General features: G+C 33.7%; 1 protein-coding gene across 1 annotated transcript in view; it reads right to left on the bottom strand.

Moving 5' to 3' along the window:
• LOC306861274 (semaphorin-3C-like) overlaps window positions 1-10,542 on the bottom strand; it is a 53,441-nt gene extending 42,899 nt beyond the window's left edge. The window contains exons 1-2 of the mRNA XM_079403458.1: window positions 10,402-10,542; window positions 4,513-4,676 (exon numbers count right to left, since the gene is read on the bottom strand). Coding sequence (XP_079259584.1) covers window positions 4,513-4,645 — 133 coding nt within the window. The 5' untranslated portion in view covers window positions 4,646-4,676; window positions 10,402-10,542. The remainder of the gene's footprint in view (window positions 1-4,512; window positions 4,677-10,401) is intronic.
• Window positions 10,543-10,766: the final 224 nt, after the last annotated feature.

Below are 10,766 nucleotides of genomic sequence, written 5' to 3' on the forward strand. Positions count from 1 at the left end.
CTAATTGAAGTCAATGCATTATTAATCAGGCTGACTTCATGAAATTGGCAAATGTCTGGCTGTCTCCTCCCAAATTGTAATGCATTGTTTGGGAGGAGTAAAAAACAAATCTAAATGGATGAATCTCTTGAAATTTGCAGAGAGAATGTCCTCATCAAAATTCACCTCAAATTTGAAAGGGAAATAAGAAAAAAAAAAATACATTTTGATTATTACATTATATTTTGATTTTGATTCTTTTATCTTTAATCATTTATTTTTTTTAAGTTGATTTTATTAGCAGTCATCAAATAAGATTTTTGGGAGGGAGTTTTGACATTGTTTCTATTATTAAGCAAATTTTTACCCCTAAATTATCATTACAGCCTTATTTTAATTACCAGAATGTGAAGGAAATATTTTACAGTTATATATATATATATATATATATATATTTATACATATACATATTTATTTTTTTAACTTTTGGTAATTAAAATAAGGTTGTAATATATATATATATATATATATTAGTGCTGTCAAACTATTAACCGCGATTAATCACATCCAAGATACATAATATATTTATGTGTGCTGTGTATCTTTATTATGTATATATAAATAAACACACATGCATTTATATATTTCGGAAAAATGGGTTATGTTTATATATTAAATATATTTATTTATAATATATATTATAAATCTAGACATGTAAATACATGTAAATATTTTCCAAATATATACTGTACGCGTGTGCAGTTATATATACATAATAAATATACACAGAACACACACATATATTATGCAAACAAACTTTGATTTTTTATGCAATTAATTATGATTAATCGTTTGACAGCACAAATATATATATATATATATATATATATATATATATATATATATATATATTCAACTGTATAATATTTATACATGACGGTAATATTTTATTTATTTTTTTACTTATTTTAAAATATGACTGGGACATGTTTGTTGAATAATATCCTGATTATTCAGGGGAGATTTATTATCATGCATTATCCCTTATTTATTGCTGTATATTACAGACATTTATTATTATTCATCGGACATGGTTCAGCTTCATCATGGTTTATTATTACTGAGTTTCTTTTGCCAGGCCATTGGATGAACAGATTATTAGGCAGAGATAGGAAGAATTTCAGAGACAGCAGCTCCCCTCTCGACACGACACAAGCTCTCAACGTCTTGCCTTACGCAAAGACTCCCTCAGACTCGAGTTTCAAAAGATCTCACGCCAGACTGTTAAACTGTTTAAACAGTGAAACATTCTGACGCCAACTTCATCACCCAGGTTTATTTTTTCACAAGGTGTTAGTTTGGTTCAAATCACAGAGTAACTGACCCTTTGCTATGTTCTGCTGTTACTGTTGTTGGCAAAGACAAGCTTTACAGACCGTCCCATACAAATTAATTGGGGATTTGCACACAGTTTTCAGTAGAATGTGCTTATGAATTGACATCAGAAAGCATTTTTATCTTTAGATTTTCTTAATTTGTTCAATTAGCTTCCATTCTGCTATTGATTAAGGAATAACTTCAACTGGAATATTTAGTTTTTTCTTTCTCCATTTTTTTTTTCTTCCTGCTTCCTTCTCTAGTCATGGATGCTGAGAGACACCCAAAGCTCCCAGCTCTCTCCATAAAGATGCTTTCAGACGTGGCTTTACTGGAGCTCCTCAAATACCCCAGAACATCTGGAGCATTCCTAGTCCAATCCAGCTGACATATTCAGACCCTGCTTGCTATAATACTTACATTTTTTAACCTGTACATCTGTCTTATTGTAAAACTCTCAGAAAGATGAAAATGATCCAGAAGGTCTAAGGGACTAAAGGGATGTTTAAATCATGTAGATGACAAACCAGGACCTCGTAAATCGTTTCTGTTGATACATTCCCAGGCTTTACATTACACTGTTCATTTACTGTGAAACACTCGACAAAATACAAACACATCTGATTTTTCAATGATCAGAATGTCTTTGGTATTTACGCTATATCACCCAGCGAAATCATTTCTCAAATGAAACAATGAATGAATGACTTCTCCAGAGGCCATCTCAACCGCACAAAGACATTACTCAAATCCACACCTGCTGTGAAGACGCATAGTCTAAGATGAAGCTGGCTTGAATAGTTCTAAGTAATCTGGCTTTAATTTGTTTGCAGCAAAGTGACAGCCGGCTGTTTAGGATGCTCTTGTTAATGTCAAACAGAGCATGTTACGTGGCGTTCTTCAGAAAGACGCAAAGTCGTTCCAGAATGCTTTGAGTCTGAGCGGAGTTTTTCCATGGCACAGTCTGCTCTGACACTATTACCAAAGCTTTCTTTTCAGCACATAAGAGATAGACGGATGACTGCACTAGGGAACATGGATTGAAAGGAATAAGAAAGCTGGAAAGCATGTAGAAACAGTGCGTACTTGTAAGAACAAGAAACAAATGTCCAGAAACAAAAAAATCCAGACAATGTCAAATACTGAAGAACAAAGCATAAATTGGACTCTTATATTTGAGTCAGTGATAAGATGCTCAATATTTAGTCCAGATCTATCTAATTAAAATAAATAAATAACACTTAAAAATGCAGTTTAGACCAACAACTTGAATGATGAAAAATGTTTTTTGGTTTGTAAATTAAAAGTAACTTTAGTACATTGTTGTTTACTCAAAAATGCCCAGGTTGTTTAATTATCTACATGTAAAAAATATATAAAATAAAAAAATATATAAAAAAAATGTAAATAGAACTGTGGACAAAATCTTTTACATTTATATACATTTTATTTTAACATATTCAGGTCAAATGGGTTATCTATTTTTAACCTTTTAACTTTTGAAAAAGAAAAAAAATAATAATACTTAATAGTTACACTTCATGACATTTTTTGTAGAAAATGGTTTAAATGTTTTTCAGAAATGTATGAAACCAACAAAGATGAAAGTTTTAAGAAGTTTGTATATATGTTTTAAAGGGATAGTTCACCCAAAATTCTGTCATTAATTACTCATCATGGTACACTCATAAACGCGTGTCAAAGACTGACATGGAGGAGAAAAAATTGTTTATTTTTGTTACAAATTAAAGCCAGATTAGTTAGACAAAAAGTATTCTCATAGCTTTCTAAAATTAAAGTTGAACCACTGATGTCACATGGACTGTTTTAATGATGTCCTTACTACCTTTCTGGGTCTTGAACGTGTCAGTTGCATTGCTGTCAATGGAGGTTTAGAAAGCTCTCGGATTTCATCAATAATATCTTAATTTGTGTTCCGAAGATGAACAAAAGGCGTACAGATTTGGACCGACATGAGGGTGAGTAATTAATGACAGAATTGAAATTTTTGGGTGAACTGTTCCTTTAAGCTGGATATTTAAAAGATTACTTACTACCTGGCCATTTTACACCAACAAAATAGTTAGAATATCAAAAGATAGAAAAGATACGAGATAAAAATATATATATATATAAAGTAAGATAGAAAAGAAATCATCTTAAAGTGAACATGTTTTTCCAGAAAGCAGAGTAACTGGTATCCTACACCTGACCATCTAGATGCCGTATGCACTGACACACCGCCTATTCCCTTACTCAACTATATTAAATGTGTGCTGCAGCAGATAAGAGGAAAGATCTGACATCTGATATGAGACCAGCTCAGCCATTTCCATTAGAATGATCAAAGTCATGGAAACATTATTCTTGAGTTAGCACCCAGAGATAATGTTTCAAGCACATAATATAAGCTTTATGTCATACTGTGGTTATATTAACAACAACAACAAAACAACGTATTCAATGTCACTATGATATTTAGCACTTCAGACTGAAGCAAGTTTATCACTGCAGACCATTAAACTATCTGCAATAGTGACACATTGAAATTAAACTGGAACTAAAACTGCTAAATCGGTATTGTGTGACTCACAAACAAAATGATCTGGAAAAATATTTTCAATCATTTATCTGAAAAATGTCATTCAACTAGTAATCTAATGTCATGTTTTTAATAACAGTCCAGTGTGTACCCAAAAAGTATTCACTATTTCCCTAATCAGATTTTAGTTTAATCAGATTAAAGGGTTTGACTGTGTCCCAAATTATATGTAACTTTGCCATAAATGAACTAATCCAAAAATACAAATCTTTCAGAAAATGTCCACATTGTTCAACAAAGTTTAAAAGTAATGTGAATGTGAAGATGAACCAGTCAATGAACAAAAGACCAATAAAAAGCATATCTAAGTAAACGCTTCAGCCAATCCTTAGTCATTTTGAACACATTGTCAAAGCCAAAGAAGCACATTCAGAGCTCGTGATAGTGGCACAGGGACATAATGAAGAACAAATAGACCCCTCAGTCTGCTTTAGAGCACTCTGATGACCCCACTTGAAGAGGACATGATGTCATCAGAAAGGGTTCTTGTAATTAAAGTAACCCCCATCTAAAAGGAAATGCCTTGATTGAAGTCTGACATTAACTATTCTTACCTTGAAATGACAGGAAGACCCGTGGCTGTGGTGGGAAAAGGCCATGGATGCAGGTGACACAGAGGACGAGGAGTAGTAAGAACTGCATGCTCGTCCCAAACGACCAAACCCAGAGCGCTCCTGACCTCCCCATGACTGCTGAGGAGACACCCAGATCAGACCACCTGCAAAGATAAGGTGAAGGAACTGTTGAGGACAAAAGAGTTGTACTGAGGAACAAATACATTTTAAAGAAAGACTTCCGAACTTTTAAAGTACATGGAGAGCAAATAATATATGCACTTTGATGGTAGAGGTGGATTGCATAAAGGAATAAGACACTTAAAATCCCACTAATAACAAGTATTTATGCCTAATTTATCAGTTAAATTATTTAAATGTAAATAGATTTTAATGTTAGATACCTAAAAATTCTAAATTTTCCTGAGAAGCAAAGATACATAAGATATTAAGATTAGTTTTCAAAGAATGTATTTTAGCACAAGATTTTGTCTTTTATTTTAAGTACAAGTTAAAACGAGGGAAAAATTAAGACAAAATACAAGTGTATTCAAGATACAGTCTATGAAAACTATGAAGATATTTTTACTTGGAGGATATATATAGCATTTACAATAATTCTCTTACAATGTACATCTATGGGGCAAGGCATTACACCTGGATATACGCTAAAATTCACACTGTTTCAAATGTACAATCAAGGCGAGTTAACAGTCATCAATATAAGACTATTAAGCCTACATGTTCAGTTATACTATTTTTTTCTCATTTTTAACTCCTGTCATGATCATATAAAGAGACATGATGTAAGTGGCAAATCACAAGAATTACATTGGTAAGCTAATTTGACTTGTAAATTAGCTGTCATAAAAAGTCACTTTGTAAAACCTCAAATAATGCACATTTTGTATGAAAACATTAACATAAATTGCTTAAACAAAAATGCAAGCTTCATTTAGCTTAATTTCTTGCCCCGTAGACTTCCATTACAAATGCATTACAGCACATGCATTTTTACAAACTATGAACAATTGAAAATGTGTGGTAATTGACTTCATGCTGCATATTTTGATAAAGCTCAACTTTTATTGAACCCACAACATTCCTTTAAAAGTTCAACATTTTTTGCGTTTGAGACCTTAGCCACTCTCTGTGTGAAAAATGGCTTTGATATAGTGCTAAATCAACAGTGTATCAAAAGCAGCAAGTTAAAATACATATCTCAACACTTATATCATAACAGTCATTTTCCTTAAAGGCCTGCTGTGGGTCTTTTAATTAATTAGTGCTGAGAAAGTGTCATGTAGTTGATGCATTTAGTCATGATATCAGCCGATGCTGTATAAACAATAGCTCCTGTCCAGCCAGAGTCAATATTTTACCTTTACACGAGGAAGACTTGTAAAATTAATGTCAGTGTAGGGGAGAGCTCAAAGAAATGGATGCTTTTATTTCTAACAAAATAATGAATGGAAACTCCCCTGTGTTTCTTTCCTCTCTATTCTATTATGGGACAACATAAGTTCAATAATACATGGGGAGAAGTTTGATTTCCTGTGGAAGAACTCTTGCTTCATGCTCCAAGGAGAACAGACAGCCTTCTCTGACCAGGACGCTCTTGGAAAATAAGAATACGTGCGGTTCATAATTATATATTAATATGTTTGTTTTGTAGCAGAGAGAGTGCAGAAGGACAAAGAACAGAGTAAGAATAGCACAGTCTCAATGCTCATGTCTTATACATGAATCATGTGAAAGATTGATAGGAACTTTGTACAAGACATCTACAGTGCATGTCTGACTCACTGAGGTATGAGCACACTGCATAGGGTGTGTTCACAGTGAACAGCAATGCAGGGAAACACCACTTAGGATGCCGTTTGCACAGTTCAAATGCACTTTTTAAGTTGTTTTGTATGTGATCACCTGCTATGTGGATCTTTGACGTGTTTCATTGGTTTTTCAGCACCTTACACCATGAGCGCCACATTTTTATGAATACTTTTCATATCAAAATTCTTTTTTCTTTTTATTTAAAGAGAAAGTTCATAAAAAAATTGAAAATTCTCTCATTTACTCACCCTCGTGTCACAATAAATTTGAGTAATTTGTGTGATTTTTAGTTATTTGATGGTAACTTTATCGCCCCCACTTAGTACTGATGCACCGCCACACTAATGCAAGAATATATGTACCACAGCAGTTTGTGAGTTTGTTATGTTTGTGTAGAATATGTTTATAAGTGAGAGTGTGTTTGCCTGAGTGTTTGTGATGAGGAGAATAAATAAGTCTCAATGGTGTTTTGTATGAGTGCATATTTACAAGGGTGCGTATGTGTACAGTATACATGTGTGTGTGTTTGTTTGAGCATATGATAAACTTCAGCGAGCCGAAATGTCTTTGGCAGCATGTATTGGAGAGAAGCTCTTAAGCTGGGTGGAGGCTACCGCTCTCTGGACAGTAATGGCTTTCTAGTGCTGGTCAGACATATATACAGCTGTGAAAGTCATCATAGATCAATCACTGAGCCAAAACTAAGCATGAGCTGATGTTCAAGCTTCTATTATCACAATGCTTAAATGAGACATAATCCCTCATTAATTATGTGTCTAATGACCATGCTTCTGATTCTGATTGGTCAGTCGCAGCATTCATTAATCAAGTATTTTTTTTCTGTAATGACAGCTAAACAGTAAATTTCTCCAGTGCTACTTTTATGTCTCTTGCCTATGGAAGCCCGTTTCCGCTACTGGAAAAAAAATTAGAAAGGTAATTGCTTTTTATCTCACAATTCTGACTTTCTTTCTCATAAGTGCGTGATACAAACTCGCAATTCTGACTTTTTATCTCACAATTCTGACTTTCTTTCTCATAAGTGCGTGATACAAACTCGCAATTCTGACTTTTTTTCTTGCAATTCTGACTTTTTATGAACATATCTTAATTGCGAGAAAAAACTCAGAATTGCGAGATAAAAACTCGGAATTGTGAGAAAAAAGTCAGAATTGCGAGATAAAAACTCGGAATTGTGAGAAAAAAGTCAGAATTGCGAGATAAAAACTCGGAATTGTGAGAAAAAAGTCATAATTGCGAGTTTTTGTCTCGCAATTGTGACTTTATAAATCGTAATTCTGACATAATAACTCACGATTGTGAGTTTATATCACGCAATTCTGAGAAAAATAGCTTGTTACATTGCGCCTGATTAGTACTAACTAACTAAAATGGTATTTAATTTAAAATTAACGAATAAATAAATCACAGAATTGTTTTGCTTTATTGCATCATGGCTGGTTAGGACAAGTAGTCCTATTAAACTTTATGTTAGCACCTCTCACATTTCTGGAGGAAATGTTAAGTCTATGACATCTGGCTGAATTGTTTAAAACTATTTCACTGACATTTCCCGATTCCTAATGAATTCTGTCTTGAGCTGATTTCTGACTGGCTTTTAACCACAACACGATCCAAGCTGGATCACCATGTCATCTGATAAACTCAAACGTCTATCAAAGCTGTCATAATGCGCATTCATACAGCTTCAGCTCGGAGCACAGCAGCCTGGAAACGCATTCCGAGCGGTTTATCTTCAAGCTTATCATCTTGTGTTTGTCATGCCTATCTGCGTAATGAGCTTTCCATCTTTCTCCTTATGAAAGTGTCAGTCAAAACCAATTATTGCTCACTAGGAATATAACAGCCACCTACTAGCTCATCTAAAATAGGTTAAAGAGATGGAAGGAAATTAAGTGCCTTTTGTGATGTTCTAAAATAATGCTATGGAAATTCCATTATACAGTATGAATGTTGATTTGTAGTTCTACTTGCCTGTGCAAAACTGCCATGAGGGTGTTCTTGGTGGTTGCCAGAACATTGCTATGTGTTTTCTAGTCTCTGTGATATTCAAATCTTTGTATATTTTGCAGGTTTCTCCATTTAAAATAAGTCAGTGAGATTTTGTTTGTCAATTTTATTAGGGCCGCAAAATGATTAGTTGTGATTAATCGATTCAAAATAAAAGTTAATGTTTACATACTACGTGTGTGTGTGTGTACTGTGTATATGTATTATGTATATATAAATACACTAGCGTTGTCAAACGATTAATTGCGATAAATCGCATCCAAAACAAAAGTTTTTGTTTACATAATATATGTGTGTACATTTATTATGTGTATACATAAATACACACACTTACAGTATATATTTTAAAAAATATTTACATGTATATATTTATATTCGTATAATTTATAGTATATTTAAATACGTAAAATATAAACATACAATTTTACGTTAAATTTATACATGCATGTGTGTATTTATATATACATAATAAATGTATACAGTACACACACACACATATATTATGTAAACAAAAACTTTTGTTTTGGATGTGATTAATCGCCATTAATCATTTGACAGCACTAAAATACACACACATGTATATACCTGCATTGTATGTATTGGTATGTGAACACTTCATATTATATATTATAAATATAAATATTTTACATATAAACCTTTCATGGTTTTCCTTAATATATACATGTATGTGCGTGTATTTATATACATAATAAATATACACAGTACACACACATATAGTATGTAAACATAAACTTTTATTTTGAATCAATTAATCATGACTAATCGTTTTGCAGCCCTAAATTTTATCATCCGTCTGGTGAAATTGGTCGCTTACTTGCAACTCACATCGACCTTTGTTCAGTGAATTTTTGCTAGCAAAATCCATTCATTTCAATAGGAATCCATGAGTTCTGAGTGAGGCCGAAATATTTTCTAGTACTGATTTCGCAACGGGTTCAAGTTGGTCACTCAAATTTACTGCGTTGACCAACAGAAAGATTTTTGGTTTGAACGTGACTTCTGCAAATCTTTAAAAATATATATAGAAAACATCATATTTTACTTGTAATTTGGTGTTTTTAGTACATTTTGAGTACTAAAAGTACTTTAGTACAAGTGCAGCCCCCTTTTTTTTTTTTAAGAGAGATGCCCATCACCATACCACACCCTGTCATTCACCAACTCATACACACACAATGCCAGGTATGCACTCACTACCACAATGTGACAACAATAAAAGTCCCCATTCAATACTGCATTTTGTATTAGACCAAATCCCAGATACTATCTTTAGGGCACACTTATAAAATAATAACATCACTGTCTTAAGTCTCAAACTCCCTAGACTCATTCTCACTCACTGCTGTCCTGTCTGTGAGATACACAGCACAGATTCCCCAATGTCTCTATCTATAAAAAAGATTGCCCAGGATGCATAAAATACATAACAGTGATCAAATTGAGTGTATAGCTCTTTTTCACAATATCTAAGAATAAAGAAAATGACTAATAAATAAATAGATAATTAGACAAGAAATCAGATTTTGTTTAAAAGCACATCTATGCAATTTGCTTGAAAGCCAAAAAAAAATCACTTTTTTAAACAAGCAATACACATTTAAATGTAGCATTTCACTAAAAGCAAGCAAAATCAATTAATAAAAAATGTTAATGGGGTAAGAAAAATACAAGTAAATTTAAGTACAAATTACAACTAAACTGAAATGAAGCTATTTTAACTTCTGATAAACATTTTTGGGACATAATCAGGTCTTTAAAAAAAATCCTCATTGTTTTTTTGTGTAAAAAACAAAGATCAGAAATAACAATATATGTGAGTGTCTATTTCTACAATAAACATTTTTTTATATATAGACTCTTCTCTCAGTGGCTGAAGCATGAGGTCTTATGATTTTCTGTCTCTGGTGGGTGTCTGCACCTGTTAGCCTGAGCCTGGAGCCCCCCTCCCCTAAATCTGTCCCGTTCGGTCCACACAGGAGCCCATCTGCCCCTAACGGGACTCACCTTCTGAGGCTTCCAAGCCGTGCTGTCCTCACTGAGTAGAGAGTGGGTGAGTGCTGTAGTCACAGACGCAGTGTAGAAATACAGTGTTGTGTGGACTTCCCCAGCGAGAGTGAAGAGAGGTGTTATTCCAACCGGCCAACTGCGGGACAGGGAAGAGAGAGCTTGAGAAGATTGAGAGAGGTAAAGAGAGAGAGAGAGAGAAGGGTGGACTGGTTTCCTATTACACTCCTCTCCTCTTGAGCCCCCCTCCTCTTTTCTTTCCCCTCCTCTCCTCTTCTCTCTCTCTCTCTACAAGTCACTGAACAGATATTCCAGACCTCTGAGTCTGACTCTGCCTGCACAGTGAGCAGCAGCAGCAGTCCAGG

This window comes from Barbus barbus, assembly GCF_936440315.1.
Source record: "Barbus barbus genome assembly, chromosome: 42".
NCBI lineage: Eukaryota > Metazoa > Chordata > Actinopteri > Cypriniformes > Cyprinidae > Barbus > Barbus barbus.